Source organism: Sphaeramia orbicularis, chromosome 21 (genome assembly GCF_902148855.1).
Source record: "Sphaeramia orbicularis chromosome 21, fSphaOr1.1, whole genome shotgun sequence".
Taxonomy (NCBI): Eukaryota; Metazoa; Chordata; class Actinopteri; order Kurtiformes; family Apogonidae; genus Sphaeramia; species Sphaeramia orbicularis.
In genome coordinates this window covers 15,059,889-15,082,966 of record NC_043977.1, presented here as the reverse complement: position 1 = coordinate 15,082,966, position 23,078 = coordinate 15,059,889, and the positions used below count along the sequence as shown (strand labels likewise).

The following is a 23,078-nucleotide window of genomic DNA, read 5'->3' as shown; positions in this document are numbered from 1 at the left end:
ATTTTTTTGTAAATAATCTTATTTGTGGATTGAATTGAAATGAAATGGACCCCAGGCCTGTTTTCAGACAGGCAAAGTCCTGCCTGACATATGTTAATGCTGATAGTGGGATATACGGAAGCCAAACATGAATTACTTACCTCAGTCGCTCATACAGTTTAGTAGAATATGTAGAGACACCTACAAACTCACCACAGAACCAAAGTGCAACTGTATATATAACTTATTACTGTACATAATGTATACATTAATAAAGATGTATGGCAAAAATGGCTTGGTGTTTGAGTTTTATTAAAACACATGTCCTACACAAAAGCAATTCAATGTGCTTCACAGAAACATCCACAGGAAATTTAAAAAACGCGCTTGAACTATAAAAGACAGAGATATTAAAATTATAATTAAAAGAGTACACAGTGAATAAAATGGTAATGCAAGACACAATGACAATGAGAAAGTATTGATATAATAAAAAAGACAGTACAGCCTTTTAGAATTACAGTGCAATAACAACAGAATGCAGGTTTTATAGCTCAATCATAGGCACATGAAAAGAGGCATGTTTTTAATCTAGGTTGAAACATTTGCCGTTAATAATACTCCACACTGTAACTGTAATACGGAATATGAAAAGATTATGTATTGAGGCTAGTCGCATCTTGAATGATTATAAATGGATATAAATATTCCACAAAATTGCTTTAATGTTTTTCTTCTTCTTAGTAAAGATGAATCAAGTACTGGAGCAATTTATTTAATTATATTTAAAGTCTAGGCATGTTAAGACAATGTTAGAGCTGCCTCCATCGTGTGGATGAATGACAGGGCTATACACTGTGGTATATGATCCCATATAAGGCTCCATTGCACATTGTTATTTGTCAGTCATTACACTGACAGGGCCACATAATGGTTTCAAAAAAGCAAATGGAAAAACTGCTACTATCAACATTTTCCAGTTCGTTCACATCTCCAGTATTTAATTATAAGTCATTAAATGTGACATTAACTCGATGGCTCATTAAGTGGGTGATGATTTCACTGGAAAAAGACTGTAGGACAAGATTTTTAGACCATTACTACATTCTGTCATTATTTCTTGCCCTCAGATGCACTTATCTCTCACACTGGCTTGCTACTGCAAGTAAACAGATTGTGACGCCAATCTACTTAACATTTAACTTGTGTCTATTATTAAAAACAAACCACATTGGTTTGGTACAAAGACACTGATGTGGTTCTCTGGGTAAAGCATAAAACATCTTATTTTGACTTTTTTCATGAACAACATTTCCTCGGCGCATCTTTTTTTTCTGAACTAATCCATGGATTACTAAATGATGCAACCTAATCTGGTTCACCAAAACAGTTCTCTCAACCTGAAGGAATCTTGTTTTGGACAACAGTAACAACAAACCCCTCTTTTATTTTCTAATACTAAAGACGTTCTCTTCACAGTCGTGACATCAGACACTACAGTGGCAGCTGTCACCTCCGAACACCACTCTGTCGTCATGCTTTCACTGTGTGGGTGTGCGTTTGTGCCAAGATTCCCAAGGCCTTAGCTAAACAATTAGGTGTGTGTTTGCTGGCGGAGGATCTTAGGACTGGATGTGAAAAGGTCTGTGGTGATGCTGCTGTGGGGCATCGGGGCAGCACTGAGGTCTTTCTATCATCAGGTTTCATCCAACATCCAAGCAGCCCCAAAATCATTTTCTCCCCACTTGAAGAGCCACGCCGAACAATCTGATAACACACACATGTACTCAGGCCTTTGTGCGTCTTCATGTCTCCGGGGTCTGCTTTTGCATCTTAAGCGCTTGGCGTGCCTCTAAATGAGGAAGATGAAACCATAAAGTGCCTCTTCAGGGCAAGGAGTGCCAACCGGGAGATTAATTAAACCAGTCAGCAACGGCTTCACCCCGACAAAACACCTACGTGCACACACTCATCCCTGTCATTCACTTGCGAACACATCAAACGTGCTGTATTCAGACCTCAGTCAGGTGTATTTCCCAGGACTTGTTCAGATTGGAGTTTTATTTACGTCTAAAGAGAAAAGTGAGCTCTGTGCGCTTTTTAGTCAATAACATGTTTTCTTCAGAGGTGGTTGCAGCTAATAAATCAATACCCGATGGTTTAACAGCTACTGTTCCAAGAAAATCCACTGAATCTTTGCCATATTATTCATTAAAAACAATAAACAAGCTGTTAAAAACACACTTGTTGAATGTCTCTGAAAAACGATGGCCAGGAAAAAAAAAAAAAAAAAAAGGAAATACTTAAGATCCTTCCACTGGCTTAGAACTGCAGTGATTAATATGTTTCAACCACAACAAGTTCTTAACCCTTTAACTGATGCAGTGAGTAGACTGTAATTTCGTAAACAACCATCAGTTTGATAGTGAGCATAAAGACCGGACTGTGTTTCAATGGAAAAAAAAATCATGTGATCTGATGAGTCCAGATTGACCCTGTTCCAGAGTGATGAAGAAAGTCAGATGAAGTGGTTTCCCATCATGCCTAGTGCTTACACTACAAGCCTGTGGGGGCAGTGTTATGATCAGCTGGTCAGGTCTATGTTCAGTAACATGATGCATCAATAAAATGAGTCCAGTTGAACCTGAATAGACTGAGTGACCGGGTCTGAACATCAGTGGATTTTTTTCTTCACTGATGACATACAGTCATGGAAAAATTATTAGACCACCTTTGTTTTCTTCAGTTTCTTGTTCATTTTAATGCCTGGTACAACTAAAGGTACATCTGTTTGGACAAATATAACGATAACAACAACTATAGCTCATAAGTTTAATTTTAGATCTGATATCTTGCCATTTTTCATATTTTCTTGATAATAACCAAAATCACTTCAGTTCTTACATCAATATCTATGGCAATATCTACGTACTGCCAAAAACAGTGCTTTTAGGCATTCCATGTTTTCTTTTCTGTCCGTTTTAGTCACATGATACACACAGGAGTTAGTACTTGATTGCATAACCATTGTTTTTGATGACTTTTGATGGTCTAATCATTTTTTCCTTGACTGTACAGGGTGGGGAAGCAAAATTTACAATGAACTTTTAGTTGTTTTTTCTCAGCAGGGACTACGTCAATTGTTTTGAAACCAAACATATATTGATGTCATAATCATACCTAACACTATTATCCATACCTTTTCAGAAACTTTTGCCCATATGAGTAATCAGGAAAGCAAACGTCAAAGAGTGTGTGATTTGCTGAATGCACTCGTCACACCAAAGGAGATTTCAAAAATAGTTGGAGTGTCCATAAAGACTGTTTATAATGGAAAGAAGAGAATGACTATGAGCAAAACTATTACGAGAAAGTCTGGAAGATACTATTAAAGAAGAATGGGAGAAGTTGTCACCCGAATATTTGAGGAACATTTGCGCAAGTTTCAGGAAGCGTGTGAAGGCAGTTATTGAGAAAGAAGGAGGACACATAGAATAAAAACATTTTCTATTATGTACATTTTCTTGTGGCAAAGAAATTCTCATGACTTTCAATAAACTAATTGGTCATACACTGTCTTTCAATCCCTGCCTCAAAATATTGTAAATTTTGCTTCCCCGCCCTGTATATAAACTTGACCTTCACCTGTGTTGATTTACACATACATATGGGTACTCCACATACTGCACTGAGGATGTTCCCATGTCACCTGTTTGCCATCCCTTGTAAATTGTTCTAGATCTGCCACTGCCTGAGCTCCACTCACAACAAAGGGGTGGAAGATTACATCCACGTAGAAAAAAAAAAAAGAGACAATTTAACAATGTAGACAGATATGTATATTCCAAGACGACAACACGGGGATTCACCAAGATCAGATTGTCAAAGAGTCATTCAGGGAGCATAAAATATCACTTTCACACATGGTTTGGACACCATGGAGTCCAGAACTGTACCACAATGAAAATCTGTGGCATGTGATGAAGATGACTGTACACAGTGGTCCAACTCTCCATCATCAATACAAAAAAGAAAAAAAAAAAAAAAAGGCTTGTTACATTGGTTGTCGGGTCAAGTCACGCGCCTGTTGACTTTAAATCAAAAAATTAGAATTGAGATAATGATTTCAAACTTTTTGCAGTTCAATAGTATAACATCTTAAGTTTCTAAATCCATTAAAATTTTTGCCAAAAAAGGATTTTCAAGAAAATTACGGAACTTTTTATACAAACTAAATTCAGTCCCTCAGAAAGTTCTCTAAGAACGAATAATAACATAACTTATCACTGCTATAATTTAAAATCTCAATCATATATTTCTGTTTTCAATATAGTTTTATGACCTTTTACACACCCTTTTATCATTATAAAAATCATTTTGTCTGAAAAATTGGTGTGAATGGCTTTTTTAAGCATTTTAATATCAGATGGTGCCGGTTATGTAGGGAATTTCACTTTTCTCAAAAAACATGTTTTTTTTTTAAATTACTCATTAATCAAATGAGCTAAACCAATAGAAATTTCTGAAAGGAAGCATTTAACCCTCTGCTTAAGCATGGCTTCATTGGAATTTGAGATTATTTTGTCACTAATCTAAAAAAAAAAAAAAAAATTAATTTTCCCTATATAACCAAAAATAGGTCTTGACATGAAATAGCTAGCTTTTGAACAAATGTAACATTACATTTGTTGTGACACCACATATATTGTGTGACATAAATGGTGCCACAGTGAATGCATACTCAGAGCTGAAGAAGGTCAAATGGATTGTGTTTTGTTTTTTTTGTTTTTTTTATGGGCCATAAAACATGAAAATATATTTTATTTGCATGAGGATCCTTGAAAAACTAGCACATTTATTGGGTTGGTGCTCATTAGCAGAGTAAAGTACATTAATGTTCTATTCCATATTTTCTTTTCTGTCTGTTTTAGTCACATGATACACACAGGAGTCAGTACTTGATTGCATAACTACTGTTTTTGATGACTTTTGATGGTCTAATATTTTTTTCTGTGACCGTATATTTCAAGATGACAACACCGGGATTCACCAGGATCAGATTGTCGAAGAGTGGTTCAGGGAGGATAAAATATCACTTTCACACATGGATCGGACCCCATGGAGTCCAAACCTGAACCACACTGAAAATCTGTGGCATGTGATGAAGATGATTGTACACAGCTGTCTAACTCTCCATCATCAATATAAAATCTGGGAAAAAAACAAACAAACAAAAAAAAAGCAACGTTAAAGTGCTGTTACATTTGTTGTGACACTAAATATATTGTGTCACATAAACAGTGCCACAGTGAATGCATACTCAGAGCTGAAGAGGGTCAAATGTATTGCTTGTTTTTTTAATGAGCCATAAAACATGAAAATATCTTTTATTTGCATGAGGATCCTTAAAAAACTAGCACCTTTATAAGGTTGACACTCATTAGCAGAGTAAAGTACATTAAATCCTATGATATGTGAATTAATTTGTAAGTCAGTTTTTTCATGTCTAGATTATTGAAGTATGAATTTGATATATTTCCATTTTATGATGCTATGCTTTTATACTGCGCTACATTTTAGAGGAAACACTTTCACTCCATTGCACTTTCATGTAAAAAAAATAACCAACTTGACATTGACAAGCTGCAATAGTTTTACATATCACTACTGTCTGACTTTTTGCAATTTCACCTCTGTTGTTAATAGTCTGCATAGTTTTTTTACTACTATTATTTTTTACTTTATATTGTTTGCTTTTGCACTATCTTGTTTTTTCCTTATGCCTGCATGTTTTTTTCTTGCACTTTATTCTGTTGCTGCCTTGACCACTGAATTTCAATAAAGTCTCATCTAATCTAATCTAACCTAATCTGTTAGTCATCAAATAACACATTTTAAAGCCTTAAAAAGAGCCAGTGTGCACATTTACTTGTGATACTTTAAATTCCATTTTACCGCTCGACGTGAAAAATCGAAAATATTGAGTTCCTCGAGACATAAAACAAACACCTTCTGACACAACAGGGATATGCCCACAGACACAGAATGTAGTAACACACATTGCATGCAGACACGGAGGAGAAACATGTGAGGAAATTCTTTGGTCTGAACCCGGACAGACACCTCATTCGAACAGATAAAATCAGCATCAGGTGCAGGCCTGTTAGTCCACTTAGATTACACGAAGGCAGAAAAAGTGAAAGCAAATTGGAATTTAGAAATCGGTCTGATCCCAGTCTGTCCGCCGTGAATCACCCCTGACAGCTGCTTCCACTCACAAGTTGTTCACACACATTCTCTATTAGAGTCAGGTAGAAATACCAGAGCCGCCATGTGCTCAGTGGATTACTCCGACTGCACATTTATGCATATTGTGGCTGGTGGAAATAATATCCATTTGGTGGTCTGCCACATCAAATTGCTGATTGACTTGACTTCTTGGTTCTGCTGAAGTGGAACCCCTAATGTTTCCCTCTGCCTGCCTGCTCCCACCCACCAAATAACGTTTTAATGAGGTTTACCAGCCAGACCAGAGCCGGGGGACTCTTTAGGGTAATTCTCTGAATTTTTGGTCCACTGAAAAAAGACTAAAAAAAAAAAAAAAACCCCAAACATAAATCAAGACCAGTGTTTAAAGTTGTGTGGGCGATGCTGTGCAGGGTAGATTGGCATAGCTGAGCATGTTGGGAACACAAAGCAGACCCCGTTACGCCGACTGTAGCGCAGACCAGTCTCAACTGAAGTCATGAAAGTAAATAAATCAGCCATCTGCAGTTCCTGAAATGTGCATTTAGCCATTAAGGCCTTGTTAAACTGATACTCCACCCAAAATATATAGAGTGTCAAATACTCAACCACTTCAGTCTTGAAAAGTGGTTTGAAGATGTTTGTAGATTCAATGATACGGAATTCAAAGGAGTCTGAATTAATTCTACACAAACTGGAATCGAGTGTAATACAGATCTCCACTCTCCATTAACTCATAAAGACCCAAACAGACGCTGGCAACCAAAATCATCCACTGATCTAACATGATTAATAACTTCTGAGCCACTAGACCAGTGGTTCTTAACCTGGGTTCGATCGAACCCTCGGGGTTCGATGAGTCAGTCTCAGGGGTTCGGCGGAGGTCAGGACACACACTCGACTCATTAGTCGGGTGTGTGTGTCGGGCTAGGTCCGTGTATGTAAACAAACGGCTTTGGAGACTCTTTCTCTGATTGACATCCAATATACGTGGTGTATTGTTGTTGCTTATAGCACTACAACACAAAGGAAAAGACTTTGCTGTGAAAATGACATGAGAGTGGCACTTGCCAAGGTGAAGCCATGCATTTCTGAACTGGTCTCTCAAAGGCAACAGCAGAAGTCACACTGATGTGCAGTAAATATTCATTATTATTGTAGCCTGATGGAAATTAGGTGATGGGTGTGTGTTAAAATGTTAAAAATGATAGATGACATAAATACAATAAGTTCGTTATTGGAATACATAAGATTAAAAATTAAAACCATTTCAGTGTGGTAGTATTAAAAAAGGTCATGTCTTTGTGAAAAGGTATGTAATTTGTTGTGAGTTCATGCACTGTATTGGTTTTGTTCTTTGAACACAGTGATGTTAATGCACGGTTCATTTTGTGCACCAGTAAAACATATGCCTGTGTCTTGAATTTGAAAAAAATCATGTTGTATTTTTTAATAAAGAAGGGTTCAGTGAATGTGCATATGAAACTGGTGGGGTTCAGTACCTCCGACAAGGTTAAGAACCACTGCACTAGACCATAGGTGTCAAACATCCGGCCCGCCAAAGGGTCCAGTCCGGCCCTTGGGATGAATTTGTGAAATGCAAAAATTACACTAAGATATTAACAATCCTTTCAGTTCAGGTTCCACATTCAGACAAATTCAATCTCAAGTGGGTCAAACCAGTAAAATACTATCACAATAACATATAAATAATGTCAACTTCAAAATTTTTCTCTTTGTACATGTAAATATTTTCATGCATTTACACTAAAACAAAGTACAATTTAACAAAAAATGTGAATGACCTGAAATGTCTTAAGAGAAGTAACTGCAATTTTAACAATATTCTGTCTGTTACTCAATGTTTTGTGTGTTTGTAGATCCACTGTGATCTGTAAGTTGTAATGTACCTGTGTAAATGATAAACTGAGACATAATATTGTTAAAATTATACTTTGAAAGGATAGTTTGTAGATGCAGACTTTTTCATAATGTAAATTAACTTTTTTCGCTCTAAAACATAGAGAAAAGTTTGGAGTTGACATTATTTATATATTATGTTATTATTTTACTGGTTCGGCCCACTGCAGATCAAATTTAGCTGAATCTGGCCCCTGAATTAAAATGAGTTTGACACCCCTGCACTAGACCTATTAAGATGTTGAAATAATTGGTGTAAAATCTTTTCATGGTCATCAGATATGACCCATTTGGACGTTCAGAAGCTCCGTAGTGAACGTGGAAACACCGTCATCTTCTACAACACTGATTCACCAGTAAAACCCATGGAGTCTGATCAATGACAGTGGATGGACACACTTGGTTTATGTTCAGTTAATGATAGATTTTGCTGAAAAAGTCATTTTTTCTTCAGTTTTCTCAGTTTTTGATATAGTAACCCTCAGCTTTAATCTGAGCTTTGAAGAACATCTTGATCAGTACATTAAATATACAAAAATACATGATTTATACCGAAAAAAAACAAAAAAAAGTGGATAATACCACAATAAATGGTGAAAAAACACTCAAGAAAGGTTAAATATAGAGAAAAATTCATTTGAGAACTGCCATAAAAAGTAGCACCGGGTCTTTAAGGGTTAATGTATTAAATACAGATTTTTAAATGCAAGACTTTTAAGACTTTTTAAGACCCCTGGATGTAATCATTTGTTCTCTTTTTTTTGTTATGTAATAACACATTTTTAACCTCTATTTTTAACCTCCCAAGACCCAACTATGGGTTTTCAGTCCACGTTTGTAGACAAGACTTTCACGGCTTTATACAAAAAAAAAAAAAAAAAAAAATTATAAATACTGTCCACCACAAAGAACATTCCATAAAAGTGTGTAAAAATGCATCTGAAAAAACTGTTGCATCATGATGTTTCCAAAAGCCAAAACTTTCCTAGGAGTTCGATCAATGACAGTGGATGGACACACTGGGTTTATGTTCAATTATTAATATACAGGGTTATTCAAAAAGAATGAACCGATTTCATTACGCAATATTTTAACAAGAAAAAGCAATAGAAAACTCCAGCCAAGTCACAAGTATTCTACTGAAGATCAACTTTTATTTCCTGTCTTACAAGTGTTCAATGTGGCCACCACCTGCAGCATGGGCAACATCAGTGTGATTTGAGAATTCCTCCCAGACGCGTATCAGCATATCACAATCCACTGAGTTGACCGCTGTTGTTATTCGATATTTAAGGTCATCGAGGTTAGTTTGTCGCGGTGGAACATAAACGCGATCTTTTACGTATTCCCACAAGACAAAAAAAAATACACACGATGAGGTCTGGAGATCTCGCAGGCCAAGCACAACGAGCAAGATCTTGGGCCCCCTTTTGACCAATCCACCCCCCCGGCGCCCCTTGTGGCAGCCATTCAAAACTTAGAAAACTCCTCTTTCAAATGGTCACTGACTCATTCCATGATGATGCTTGAGAACTGAAGTAATGTGTCATAAAATCGGTTCATTCTTTCTGAATAACCCTGTATTTTGCTGAAAAAGTCACTTTTTAATCAGTTTTCTCTGTTTTTAAAATAATAACCCTCAACTTTAAACTGAGCTTTTATGAACAGCTATATGATCAGTAAATTAACCCTTTCATGCATACTGGTCACTACAGTGGACAGCTATTCTCCAGCTGTTCTCTTGTATATTCATGGGTTTTGTTGTTTTAGTTCCATATCAGCCAACACAGTGGACACTCATGCATCATTCCACACACTGCAATTCATACCGTTACTCTAACTTTGCTGCTCTTGATAAACCTGATGTGCAGTAACATGTTTGAGTGTAAATCAATTGCTAATTGTTATTAGACTAATTAATAGTTTTCTTAAACAAAAAGATTTTTTTTTTTGCACATTATGTCCATAAAGTGAGGAATAACTAGTATTAGAGTATGATAAAATGTGAGAAAACATCAGATTAGCTTCATTAAAAAGTTAAGGTTTCACACAGTATATCACTTGTTGACTTTTTACTGGCAGATAACAATATTTTAATAAGGTACTGATCCTCTTTTTGTACTACCTCACCTGTCAAAGGTCCCAAGTACAGGGTGGGGAAGCAAAATTTACAATGAACATTTAGTTGTTTTTTCTCAGCAGGCACTACGTCAATTGTTTTGACACCAAACATATATTGATGTCATAATCATACCTAACACTATTATCCATACCTTTTCAGAAACTTTTGCCCATATGAGTAATCAGGAAAGCAAACGTCAAAGAGTGTGTGATTTGCTGAATGCACTCGTCACACCAAAGGAGATTTCAAAAATAGTTGGAGTGTCCATGAAGACTGTTTATAATGGAAAGAAGAGAATGACTATGAGCAAAACTATTACGAGAAAGTCTGGAAGATACTATTAAAGAAGAATGGGAGAAGTTGTCACCCGAATATTTGAGGAACACTTGCGCAAGTTTCAGGAAGCGTGTGAAGGCAATTATTGAGAAAGGAGGAGGACACACAGAATAAAAACATTTTCTATTATGTCAATTTTCTTGTAGCAAATAAATTCTCCTGACTTTCAATAAACTAATTGGTCATACACTGTCTTTCAATCCCTGCCTCAAAATATTGTAAATTTTGCTTCCCCACCCTGTATGTTTCTTTGCTTCAAAAATTAAACACATGGTGTCCAGATGAGTGGACATTTTTAAACTCCTTGAAAAAAAGGTTCATTAAAAAAATTTCAATCGCATTTTTTTTTTTACATGCCTAAAGAGGAATAAAGAAAATCTTAACTAAGGTTCTTATAACTCATGCATGAAAGGGTTAAATACAGGAAAACACATGATTTTTACTGAAAAAACAAAAAATACAGAGGATTATTCTATAATAAATGGTGATAAATCATTTAAGAAAGGTTACATAAGGAGAAAAATTAATTTGGGAAATGTGACAAAAGTAGCACTGGGTCTTTATGGGTTAATATCTCAGTATGCTTTATTTTTTAATGAAGTTCATGTGTGTAGCTTTACTAATCTACTAATGCAATGAAATTCATTTAAAGAGTTCAGACAACAGGTTTGTACAAGTTGGGCATGCACCAGATCAACAGTAGTAAAGTGGAGGAGACTGGTGATGGAGTGGTGGAAGAAGTATTTAGATCCCTTAATTTCGGAAAATGTCCCAAAACAAAAATAAAGTCCTACAACAAAAAGTCTGATTTAGATAAAAGAAGAAGAGGAAGAAGTAAAAGCATTGGTTTGATTCTTCTGACTGATCTATTATTATCTATGACATCATTAAACTCTTAATATCGAAACATCATTGCTGCAGAATGTCACTGGTGGATGTGGAGCTGGTTTGGACTACTTTAAATTCAGCGACACCGCATAAATCTGTGGCTCATCATAGGATTAATGTGAGACCGAAGACAAAATAACAAAGCTCTGACACACAAATCTGTTTCCAGTTTTTGGAGTATTTCATTAATCTTTGAATTAGGGCGACATATCGAATGATGTGAACATGTAATGGAATTAGACCATATGAGACGTTTAGGGGGAAAAATCTTTTGTGAAACTGTCAACAAGTGAGTTGAAGTGTGAGCCCGACTACGCCCTGGATTTTTTGGTAAAATGTTAGAAACCAGAACATTTGAAACCACCCGTGTGTTGTGTTTTTAGAGCTCTTAATGGTATCCAAAGTAAAAGTGACGGGTAAGTACAGCTGTCAGACAAATATTTTACCTTCCACCATTTTCTAAGGCATTAAAAATTCCTGTACAAAACCAATTTCAGTACATTTTATTACAGGGTTCCTACAGGTTTCTACATGTTAAATGTAAGACTTTTTAAGACTACTTAAAACAGTAGTGAATGCCCATTTCACAGCCTATTTCACGCCCATACTGGCAAAACTATGTGACTCCTAGAATTTAGGAAAATGTATTTATTTACTACAACGCCCTGATTTGCATCGTTCCAAATCATTCCTCACCGGGGGGCTGCAAAGTTAATGATAATTGGTTCTTAATTTCAGTATAAATTGTTGGGTTGGAACGGGTGGAACTGAGTAGACTTGGACATTTCTCAGACATATTTAACCCATAAAGACCCAAACAGCCAATGGCAATCAAAACCAACCAACCAACTACTGATGTAAAATGTTTAATACCTGCTGATCCACTAATTCTGTCAATCCATGTAAATAATTGGTGTAAAATACAGTTTGTCATCTTTTCATGGTCATCAGATATGACCCATTTGGACGTTCAGAGGCTTTGTAGTTACCATGGAAACACCTTCATCTTCTACAACATTGATTCACCAGTAAAACCCATGGAGTTTGATAAATGACAACAGATGGAGAGACTTGATTTATGTTCAGTTAATGAAATATTTGTTCTTAAGACCTACCTTAACAAATTTAATACCATTTAAAGCCTTTTTTAAGGAATTAAATGCAGCTCTGTAAATTAAAGACTTTAAAGACTTTTTAAGACCCCTGCGGGAACCCTGTACTAAACTATGAGCTCACATCGCTTTTTCCAGCTGTGAAACTACTGTAACTGTAACGCCTGATGCGGACCCTCTCCAAGTGTCTGCTATCACTCAACCAACTCCAATATCTGAAACAGGCTGCATCTATTTTGGCAGAACATCTTTGCTCATCCTCTCAAAAAATCGTCCATCACCCAAACCTAAACCATACTACCTAGAATTCCACTCTAATTGTCATATATTTGGACCACATAGAGCATCTCGTTCAATTAAACACGCACACATCTGTCACATACACACACACACACTCTCAAATGCCTCATGCACACACACATACACACACACACAAACACCTACACATGCACCCCCCCCCCCCCAAGTTGACCATGTTTTTGTCAAAAATGTTGCTGTCTTTATAAGGTCTGTGAATTTTGTACGTCTTCATATGTCCGATAATCTTTGTATATGTTATATGTTATGTGTTGTCCTCTATTGTTGTGTGAAATGTGGGTGCAAACAAAAAGTTAAGGATACTTCTTTTTTTTTTTTTTTTTTGTCATTTTTGCCATTTGTAAATAAAACTATGTCTGGTCATTAAAAAATGTTTGAATTAAATTCACACACAAAAACGTAAAAAGCGCTGTGCAAGAATTCCAACTGAAAAAAAAATAGCCCGAAAATTAAAAAATATCCTTAACTTTTTCTTTGTCGTGTATGTGTCACATTTTGAAAAAAAAAAAAAAAAAAACCTCCATCAAACTGCATGCGCTGAACACTGCTTTCACTAACATGCAGTTAATCTTGGGTTGCACACGTTGTAGGGCTCTCTAAGTTTTCAATATCTGCTGTAGCTGTTCCAGTCCCTCCAATCTTCTCCATCGACCGACAGCAACAGCACGTCCCATACTGAGACCATTACTCCCATCAACCCACCCATGCTCTGGAACAAACAAATAAGACACGTTTATACGAAACATATGGATTTCAGCATTTCATATGCCGTCCAAACACAATGTCCTTTGGTTCTTTTTCTTTTTTTTTTTTTTGTTTATTGCCATTTAAAAGCTTCACAGTTGCAGCCTCTCTCCCTCCGAGCACATGAGACAGCCATTAAAGCCACTGGCAAGCGTGACACTCATTTTAAAAACGGGGCTTTTTCATCACAGAGAGACATCAGATTAGCATTGGTGAACGCAAAAACAGATGGATCACAAAGTGCAAAACATACGCAATGTTAAAAAAGTACTTCTGACAGACAAAAAGGACTTCAAAAACATCTTGCCGGATAAATAAAGAATGTGCGGCGGCATATGTTACATGAGGTAGGGCGGCGTGGAGCAGCTGTGTTCGAGAATGGAATGAACTGCTGATACAGAAGGCAAATCATTTTTGTCCAAAACTATAAAATTGGGTTAAAAAAAAAACAGGCAGAGAAACACATTTATGTCTGAGTTACTTAAGATTGTGTAGGATGGACGTGAGGTTGAGGCGGAGGAAGGTGTTTGCGTGGCCGCTTTTGTGTTGGAGTTCTTGTATCTGGAGGTGGAGGGAAGAAAGTTCAAAGAGACGACGGTTCGTTCTGGACAAAGAAACACAACAACCGTCCATTAGACCAAAGAGCATGTGGAGTAAGAAACCAAAGTGTGATGATTAGAAATGCATTTCCATCAAGTTTTTCATGTGCACATCAAATTTGTGCATTAAAAACACACACAAATTGAATAAAATCTTCTGATGAAGTTTAGGATTGCATCATTAACATCTCCAGGGCTATCCAAATGTTTTATTTCACCTGATTTTACCAATAATTATTGTTGTTTTAGCCCATTTAAAATTATCTATATATGCATTGTTTGTTTTTGCTTTTATCACCACTGATAACCAATGTTCTGTGTGTAATAAATTTCTAATTCCCTTCACTTTTTTCCTGTTTTCTTAGTTATACTGCGAGCGAGGACTTCCCTGCAACATATTCCCAGATCAAATAAAGGTAATCTATACTACAAACAGGTTGTTAATTTACTAGGTCATGTGTTGTTTTTTTAATCAACTGTTGCTATCATCACTAATTTCTTGATTTTTAAGTTATATTTCAGCTGAGGCTTTCACCTCAACATATTCCGAGGTTAAATACAGGTTATATAGTGTTAAATCTTAGCAAGGTGGAAAAAGCATCAATAAAAAGTAAATGCAATTAAATATAATGGAAAGTGATTCAACAAATAAATCATGATGACAAAGTATTATGTGACTCAAATGTCATTCATCAGGAGAGGTGAAAAATATGAGCTGAGTGTAGTATTCCTCTAAATACTACAAGAAAAAAACATATAAATGCCAAATTAAATGAGAATCAGCATTGAAATGCCACCGTAGGGTTGGAGGATACACCCAAAAATGTTATCGCAAGGGAAGTTTCATATCGTTTAATAATTATCACAATAAATGTCAAAGTCTGGTTTCTGCACCAGGTTGGAAGGTAAGGAAACCACATGTTAACAGCAGAACAAATCAAAAGGTAGCGCAAGCAGCCAGGCCTTCTTCCTCTTGTTCGTCTTTGAAGGTAGTGCTGGATTTAGAACATTTTACATGTGGTAGCAAAGGGATGGGTGGAGGTCTGCACAGAGCGGTGTGGTAGAATGGTATATGGAATCATTTGGTGATGCCACAACTGTGTATTTATTCATATTTTTGTTTGTTTCATGAAATAAAAAGTAACTATCCATTATAGTTTCTGTTTGTCGTCTCTTTTTCATTATCCTTAACATGTACTTATTATATTCCAATATCTTCTATATTCATTGTTACTAATGTGTATCCTCTGAGGTTACTGTCTTGTTATTTATGCTTATTTGGGTGAGATCATTTATAAACCTCATGGGGTTTTTGGTCTCACCTGCACAATTTGTTATATTTTGAACTTTATTTTTATTTTATTTTTATTTTAGGGTGAAATACATCATACCAAGTCTATGATTGCATCTTTTCAATAAAAAAAACAAAGTCATCAAATTAGGCTTTCTACATTAAGCCCAAATTTCTGCATATATGTAATGGATTCTACAAAAGGACCACAAAAATACTTAAAACTTTTTATTGTTATATCCTGTCATGTATGAACACACAACCCAAGTGTTGTTAATGCATAACAGGAACAAAACCAGAGCCCGAACAAAATTATGCCACTCTTAAAAGCATTAAAAGTTTAAGTTCTGTTTTGTAAAAAAAATGCGATAATTGTCTCTTAAATGTGGAATACAATAAAACACATTTTAATCACGTATGGTTACTTTATTGTTTGTTTCATTGTGCTGAGAAGCTTATGGACATAGCAGTGGTTTGTTTTTATTACAGGAATCGTTTTAGTGACATAAAAGTTAAAAAGGTCAGCTGGGGCCTTATGCATCCACCCCTGTTTGAGGGTTAAGCAGACTAGATGAAAAACTGGTCTTTAACATGGTATTGGAGTGACAGACTGAACTTCTTGCAATGCAATGTAAGCAATGAAATTATATTGAGTATTTACATTTATACAGATGAAAATAATATCACGATATTTATCACTGAGCCCGTTTACATGCACACCAATACTCCGATCATTGTCCGATTTGTGGAGTAACAAGATTATTCAAGTGATCATGTAAACTGGATAATCTGATAGGCTTTATCCGATCATGGCAGTTATCTGATTATGAAAAATCGGATTAACACACCTAAATTTCTCCCCAATACTCCGATGTCTTCACGCATGTATACAGGTTAATCTGATTTCTTTCGTTTACATCTGCGCATGTGTAAAAAAAAAAAAATCTATATAAACGGAAGTTACGCAGCAATGTGAGCCTAAGTAAAAATGTAAACAAACATGGCTCATAGCAGCAAAAAGTTGGCAAAGACTCACTTATGGAGTGAAGAGGAAACAAATTTCATACTAAAACAAATGAAAACTCTCAACCTCCTCCCTCTGCTTGACTGGAGGAAATACAGGAATGGCGACACATTCCAAAAGTTCTGAAAATAACAGGAAGTGTACGTCTTACATCATTCTGTTTGGTTTCTGTTGGGTTTCTGTAAATTGACTTAGAGTCTGGTTTTGACCAACTCTATATATAAAATGTCAAGAGATAACTTTTTTTTTTTTGTGATCTGGCGCTATATAAATAAAATTTGATTGATTGAGTGATTTAATTGGTTTTCCCCTGTAAGTCGCTTTGGAAAAAAGCGTCTGCCAAATGCGTAAACATAACATAAACATAAACATCATAACGTATGTACATACTCCAAAAGAAATCAAATAATGGACTGAAACATGTAAACCAAGGTTTTTCAATTATCGCATTTCTGAAGTGCATGTAAACGCATCACATCTGATTACGCCAATTTATCGGATTACACCCAGTTGTTGGATTTTTATGGTCATGTAAACGGGCTCATTTTAGTGTAATTATGTGTGATACACTGCTATGTACCAAGAGCTGAACAAACAAATGTTAGATAAAGTCTTTGACAAATGAAGGTAAACTCTATAGAGACGAGTGTGAAGAGTCTGGAGGATATGAGTGAGATATCTACTCTGAATTTACCTAATCTGGCAAAATGTTTATTGCATATCCAATCATCAAAGAACAGTAACTCTAACAGTAGAGTATGGAATAGTGCACAGAGCTTTGCCAATTTGGTTAAATCTGCATTCAGGATGTTTGCTCTTTGTCCAAATAAAAATCCCAGACTTTCAAAACTGCTATTTTTTTCCCCAAGACTTTGACTTTATGTACTTTTATACTTGCGTGCCTACTTTTTTGGTTGAGATTGTACCTGTTGTGTGGAATAGAAAAGTTCATTTTAATAAACGTATGAATTAATGAATGCATAATTTGCAGTAAATTATGTTTTACCAACAGAAACATTTCAAAACATGAAAATCACTGAAGTGCATGGATATCACTGGTTAGTGAAATCATATCGACAGTCGTGGAAAAAATTTAGACCACCCTTGTTTTCTTCAATTTCTTGCTCATTTTAATGCCTGGTACAACTAAAGGTACATTTGTTTGGACAAATATAATGATAACAACAAAAACAGCTCATAAGAGTTTAATTTCAGAGATGATATCTTGACATTTTCCATGTTTTCTTGATAATAACCAAAATCACTTCAGTTCTTACATCAATAGCTATGGCACTGTACTGACAAAAACAGTGCTTTTAGGCATTCCATGTTTTCTTTTCTGCCGGTTTTAGTCACATGATACACACAGGAGTTAGTACTTGATTGCATAACCATTGTTTTTGATAACTTTTGATGGTCTAATAATTTCTTACGCGACTGTAGTTTTTTAATATGCTTTCCTCATGTATTTATCTCAAAAGATTATATGCCTTTGACCATACTCTAAAATTTGAGTATGAGAGAAACTTTTTTCCATACTTTATTAAGACTTTCACACAAAACTCCAGAAAACAGTGTTTCAAAATTCCATACTTTTTAATACTTTCAAGACCTGCGTATGCACCCTGGCATTAAACTTGGATGGAAGCCTAAATACTGACTTGTTTGATGCGATTAAAAGTACAGTGTGTGGCTCAGTGTGTCTACCTGATGCTGGAGAGCTTCTGAAGAAGGATGGAGAGCTTCTCCAATGATGGATGCTCCAAATGGGGGTTTTTAAGGAGCTGGGAAGCCGTTTGGAAAAACTCCTCACAGCTACAAGCTTCCAGGAAAGCTTTTAGGTAGCCTAGACAAGCACATGAATGAAAGCAGCATGTAATCAAACGGTTTCTAAAGAGGTGGAAATGAGCGTCTTTCTGCCATACTTTCCACATCTGCATAAGAATGAAAAGTACATGGGCACAAACAAACCATGAAAACACTTTATCAATCAAACTGAGTGAGACAGGGAAACAGATGCGGTCGCAGCCATTCTGTGATGATTTTATTTAAAAGAGCTTCCACATTGTCACTGTTGACTTCGACCTTTCCTACATCAAAACACCATCTCACACACAGAGTGGGAGATGAAACAGAAAATGGACTACAGCATCGCACAGATGGGGCCAGCACATTTTTTAGATTAATAAAAGCAAATGTGGGCCTTATGAAGTCCTAAAATTAGTCGGTTCCTAGTAAACAAACATTTGTTTCTCCTAAACTCACATTCTTGCTCCTTCAAAAAAAACTAAATCTCCACTGTCTAAAACCATGCATGAGGGCGAGGGAATCCAATCTGAGCAACAGAGGGACTTTTTTTTGGATGGTACAGTGGTCCTGCTGGCATCGAATCACAGCCTAAGATTGGACGGGGAAGAACAGGATCAGGTTCTGATAAGGAGGGATCAGATGGATAGAATCTGATAGTACGAGAGGGATAAAGAAGAACAGAAGTTTGGTCAGTCTTTTCATCACCTCACCATCACCGTCACCTCAGGGTTAAAGGATAACATCCATAATTTATGCGACTGGTATGAATTATACTTACCTTGAATATTTCCATACATTCCATACAAGTTTTCTCTGTACATTTCAATGTCTGCGGTTCTTTCAGGGCTGATGTTGGCTGGACAACATGGCTGGCTGTTATGCTATGTGTTGTACCATTTGTGGATGATAATAATAATTTTACAAATTCTGGATAGCTGTTTAAAAATGACTTTAAATACATTCAACGCCATTTTAACCCATAAAGACCCACTACTTTAGTGGCAGCTCCCTATTTTTTTCCACTTTATTTAACCTTTCTTAAGTGATTTATCAGCATTTATTGCAGTACTATCTTGTTTATTTTGTGTTTTTTCAGTGAAAATCAGGTATTTTCCTATATTTAATTCACTGATCATGTAGATGTTCATAAAAGCTCAAATTAGCATTAGGGTTATTATATCAAAAACAGAAAAAACTCAAGAAAAAGTTAATTTTTCAGTAAAATATACCATTAACTGAACATAAAACAAGAGTCTCCATCTACTGTTGTTTATCCAACTCCATGGGTTTTACTGGTGAATCAATGTTGTAGAAGATGACAGTGTTTCCATGTTCACTACAGAGCCTCTGAACGTCTAAATGGGTCATATGTGATGACCATGAAAAGATGACAAACTGTATTTTACACTAATTATTTACACTTATTATTAGGTTTAGTGGTTCAGAAATTATTAAACATTTTACATCAGTAAATGATTTTGGTCGATAGTGGATGTTTGGGTCTTTATGGGTTAAATGAACAGAAAAAGGATAAACCTTAATGTAGATGTTTTTCTAATTGATTAAATCAGGTTCTGATTTGAGATGTTTTGAAGAAACATTGTTGTTATACTTTTAGTACGTTTAAAATAATGGTGGTGTTTTATATGTATGTTCTTATTTTAGTGTTTTATGTTTGGTTTTAGAGCTGATTTTTACTCTGTTTTATGCATATTTTTAGTGTATGGTTGTGATTTCTATTTTGTGTAACTTCTACTGCTGCTATCTTGGCTGGGACACTGTTAAAAAAGAGATTTTAAGCTCAGTGAGTTTTTTTTCCTGGTTCAATAAAAGTAATAATTAAAAAAAAAATACTTTACATATTTTTTTTCCTACTGTATAAGGATTAGTTTGGGCACCACATAAGCCAAATTCATATCAAATCCATGTGGAGAATATGACTTTACCCCAGATCTAAAGATTTCAGTGGGTCCTTGGTGGACTTCTTACACAACTTTTATTCTTCTGCTTTTTGTGTGTCAGTTTTAGCTTTTCCCCATTTCTATATTCAGATAAAGTCTAAAAAACTGAACTGAACCTTTGTCTTTCACAAACTTCAGGAAAAAGCTGGATCCTGGACAGCACCTAAACCTAGGGGAAACCCTGGTGTATGCAACTGCCATCCGATCTTAAACACTGTCATATATTTTCTTTTTACCGGCGCCTGATAGCAGTGGCCGGTAGACATACCAGGACAAATGATGGTGTCTCTTTGTGTTCCGTGTGGGGCCTGTCCTGTCAGTAATGAAGTCAGTTAATGGCTGTTAACATTCTACACCAGTTGTTCCAAAGAAATGTCTCAGTGTGAGACCCTAAAAGCCAGTTTTATGTCTCCCCTGACCCTAATTTTACAGAAATACAAGACTTTCTCTAATGTCTACATTTTTACTGCCTCTTCCACATTCAAAACATGGCTGAATAACTGCACTTTGCTGGAATGTCAGTGTAAATCACATTTTGCTATTGTCAAGATACTGACGACAAGTACGTCATCAACTCACTATCACATGAAACAAACTATTAAAATGCTAATGTACACAAAACAGTGTCTGAATGTATTTGTAAACATCATTTCCATCTTCTACAACTGAGGCCTCATTACATGTCACGTGGCTTTACTGAGGTCAACAGGGAACAGACTCCTTGTATACAGGAAGTATGTGTGCAGCCTTAAAAGAAACAAACAAACTGAACTAAATGGGCTTTAAAGGTTAAAGTCTCTATCTAGTTTGACCTCTGACCCCATGACAAGAAGCAGCACAAACAATTAGAAACATCTGACATGTGTTGAATGAAACCTGGTATAAAAACATCAGAAAATGAATGCGGTTATTCTCGTATTTCTGAACAAAAGGGTTAAAGACGTGTTAAGTGCAAAAGGAGGTCACACTAGATACCACTCTGGTTTATAGAAGCTGTTTTTGCACTGAAACTTTTGGTTTTACTGATGTACCAGGATGCTTGTTCTTTATCCAAATAAAAATTCCAGACCTTTTCCAAACTTTTCCTAAACTGCAAACCCGCCCCCCCAAGACCTTGACTTTATATACTTTTATACTTGCGTGCCCACTTTTTTGGTTGAGATTGTACCTATTGTGTGTACTGATTGATTACACTCTATGTATTCATCATAAAGTACTCCATGTGTCCACCCCCCCCCCCCCCCTCCTCCCCCAGTCTCTCTATGTCTATGGCTCTCTCTTTTCTCTTCCTTTACTCTCTCTCTTTAACCCCAACTGGTCAAGGCAGACAGCCATCCTTCAGGAGTCTGGGTCTGCTTGAGGTTTCTGCCCGTTAAAGGGAAGTTTTTCCTCGCCACTGTCACCAGTCACAAGTGTTTGCTCCTGAAGGATTCTGTTGGGTCTCTGTAAACTTGATTTGATTCTGATTTGAACTGGTAAAGCAGTTTGTGACTCTGTCTGCGAAAAGTGCTCTATAAATAAAATTTACTTACTTACTTACTTACTAGAAAAGTTTATTTTAATCAATTTATGAATGAATGAATGCATAATTTGCAGAAAATTGTGTTTTACTGACATAAACACGTTCAAAACATATGAAAATCACAAAAGTGCATGAATATCACACAAACACGTTTCACTAGAATTATTCCAGTACTGACCAGTTAGTGAAATTAGTGAATTAGTGAGGATTCTGTTGGGTTTCTGTAAATTGGCTTAGAGTCTGATTTCAACCAACTCGATATGTAAAGTGTCCTGAGATAACTTTTGTTATGATTTGGCGCTATATAAATACAATTTGATTGATTGATTGATTGAAATCATATCAAGTTTTTTATATATGCTTTCTTCATGTATTACTTATTTTACTAGATTATGTGCCTTTGAGCATACTCTAAAGTAAAGTACTATGAGAGAAACTTTTTTCCATACTTTAAGACTTTCACAAAAAATTCCAAACTTTTCAAGGTCTGGAATACAGCATTTCAAAATTCCATAATTTTTAAGACTTTCAAGCCCTGCACAAGCACCCTGTGTACATACCTCACATATATCCAATTTGGATCTTAATACAGAAACTGACAAATGCATATGTGGTCAATAGATGTGGTCAAACAGTTGAATTAAAATGAAGTAAAAACATGAATGAATAAGTTTAAAGGAATATATAAAAAAAAAAACATTTTTAAATCAATGTAAGGATGAGGAAAGGCAGTTTATTCCAGGAGGGTAATATCTGTGTTTAACGAAAGAAATAAAGCTGTATTGTTTTGTGCCGTTCTTTATTTAAACTCCATTTGAGTTGTGTGTAATGGGAATATGTAAGTTTATGCTTCTGCCTACCCATTTTCAAACATTGCAAGAAAAGGAAATGTAACGGTAAGTACTGTGAATATTAAACATGTTTGAAAAAAAAAAAATCTATTAGAAGCCTGTTTCAAAACAAGCTTGCCCCCTTGTTTTGTTGGATTGCTGTGGGTTTATTGACAGGAGCCCCTTTTCCACTGAGCACTGACACAAATATGCATTCAGTATGTTGGCCTTGGTGTATAAATACCATTGTGGATCACAGGTCGTGGTCATACACTGGTTGTTGGTCATCGCTGAACTAAAACGTCAATGTGATAGCTTGACTTTCTGATACCATAATACCACCGTGTTTTATTAAAACAGAATTTACCATAAGGCTG

General features: G+C 35.9%; 1 protein-coding gene across 1 annotated transcript in view; it reads right to left on the bottom strand.

Annotated features, from left to right (window-relative positions):
• Nucleotides 1–13,747: 13,747 nt before the first annotated feature.
• ccdc138 (coiled-coil domain containing 138) overlaps nucleotides 13,748–23,078 on the bottom strand; it is a 31,219-nt gene continuing 21,888 nt past the window's right edge. The window contains exons 14-15 of the mRNA XM_030124151.1: nucleotides 18,287–18,425; nucleotides 13,748–14,269 (exon numbers count right to left, since the gene is read on the bottom strand). Coding sequence (XP_029980011.1) covers nucleotides 14,143–14,269; nucleotides 18,287–18,425 — 266 coding nt within the window. The 3' untranslated portion in view covers nucleotides 13,748–14,142. The remainder of the gene's footprint in view (nucleotides 14,270–18,286; nucleotides 18,426–23,078) is intronic.